At 31.9% G+C, this 1852-nt stretch overlaps 1 protein-coding gene across 1 annotated transcript; it reads left to right on the forward strand.

Moving 5' to 3' along the window:
• On the forward strand, positions 347-1585 carry LOC107633750 (putative F-box protein At5g55150). Its single transcript, XM_016337351.1, has one exon. It carries the CDS (start codon positions 347-349, stop codon positions 1583-1585), a length of 1239 nt encoding a protein of 412 aa, XP_016192837.1.

Genomic DNA, 1852 nt, shown 5'->3' on the forward strand with positions numbered 1-1852 from the left:
TTATCTAATTAGTAAACAATATAATATTTTTAAATTTATAAAATATAATATAATTAGTTTAGCTTTTAGTCTACTTAAAATTAAACACAAATAATAATAACAGTAAAAGATTTTATTTATCTTTTAATAACACTTTAAATTTCAAATCTTTTTTGTATCACTTCTATCTATCTTAATCTTATCTTTCAATCATATCTTAATTTACATAAATTGATCAATTTTTTTTATTGTCATCTATCTATAAATATAACTTAGCTAAAAACTTTTTTAGTGCACTTTCTTTTTCATAAATTAGTATTGCAGAGTCCTGTGTCAATTGATATAGCTCGAGTCTAACATACACATCATGGGTGAGGTTGATCAATGGGAAAACATTCATGAAGATATGTTGAACCAAATCGCAGAGCGACTCTATTCATATGATGACTACCTTCAACTTCGATTGGTTTGCAAGCAATGGAACTCCAAAGTTCCCAAGATTCCCAATGGCATCAAAGCTCCGTGGCTGCTAGTACCTATTGGTGGCGCTGCTAAAGAAGCTTTCAAAATTGGTAAGGACATCTACCATATCACGCAATTACCTAGCATTGATGAAGAAACTGTTGACACTAGTAGTCTTGAAGAGAAGGGAATTTACCATCTCAAACTAGAGCTGCAATACAATCTTATCCGTGGTTCTTGTCATGGATGGCTAATAATTGTATCCATATATGAAGGCACTATACGAATGCTAAATCCATTGACAAAGGTTTGCTTGGATCTTCCTCCAATCTCAACTCTACCAAATGTAATTGATGACGGAGATGAATATTATTCTTATTACATTGGACCCTACAAGTTCATTACGGACACTGTACATGCATATAAAGTTCTAGTTTGGAAGGTTGTTATAAATTCAGCTCCTACCAATGACAATAACAATAATTTTATGGCTGTGGCTTTATATGGAGGTTCTTATTTGGCTTTTTACAAGCCGAGTAACAGGAAATGGCTCAAATTAACAACCAATACCGATGCATGGACATACTTTCAAGACGTTATATTTTTTCAAGAGAAGATATATATAATAGATGATGATGGCCAGCTATACGTGTTTGATACAAACACAAAGGCAAAGCCCGTGAGAATAATTCATGAAGTCACGCCTCCATCTGATGTTGTCACTGTTGAAGATGAAGAAGTCTCCAATCTTAAATACCTGATTGGTTGTGCTGATGGAAGTTTATTGATGGTGGTAAGACATCTTCATAATTTGATGCAGCAAGATAACCAGCGTTCCTATGAGACTATCAAATTCGATATTTATGAATTGAAGAAAAATGCAAACACATGGTCAAGAGTAACTAGTTTGGGGAATTATGTGTTGATAATTGGATTCAATGCTTCTGTTCAAATGTTGGCTGACGATTTTTCAAATTGCAAAGGAAATCAGATCTTCTTTACCGATAATTTTGTTATAGACCAAACATCAGACGACGTTGTTTACTATCATAACATTGGCATCTTCAATTTGGAAGATCAGAGTTGTCAAACAGTGTTATCAGATGTTAACTTTTTTTGTCCTCCTGTTTGGATGTTCCCTTAATTAGCTTAGGTTTTTTTCCTTTTATCCTTAGATTTTCAATTTGTACTCTTAGAAAGTATTGTGTTTAGATCATTTTGCAAACTGTCTACTAAATCCTTATTTCTTCCTTTCATCAAGTTTAATATATAAAGGTGATGTAATGACATTATTTTAGTCAAATATTACTTATTTGTTTACATATTTATATTCTTCACTTTTCGGTTTTTGGAGATTTTTTTATAAATTACTAGTGTATAGTCCGTACTCTATACGAATAATATATGAAAT

This window comes from Arachis ipaensis, chromosome B03 (assembly GCF_000816755.2).
Source record: "Arachis ipaensis cultivar K30076 chromosome B03, Araip1.1, whole genome shotgun sequence".
NCBI lineage: Eukaryota > Viridiplantae > Streptophyta > Magnoliopsida > Fabales > Fabaceae > Arachis > Arachis ipaensis.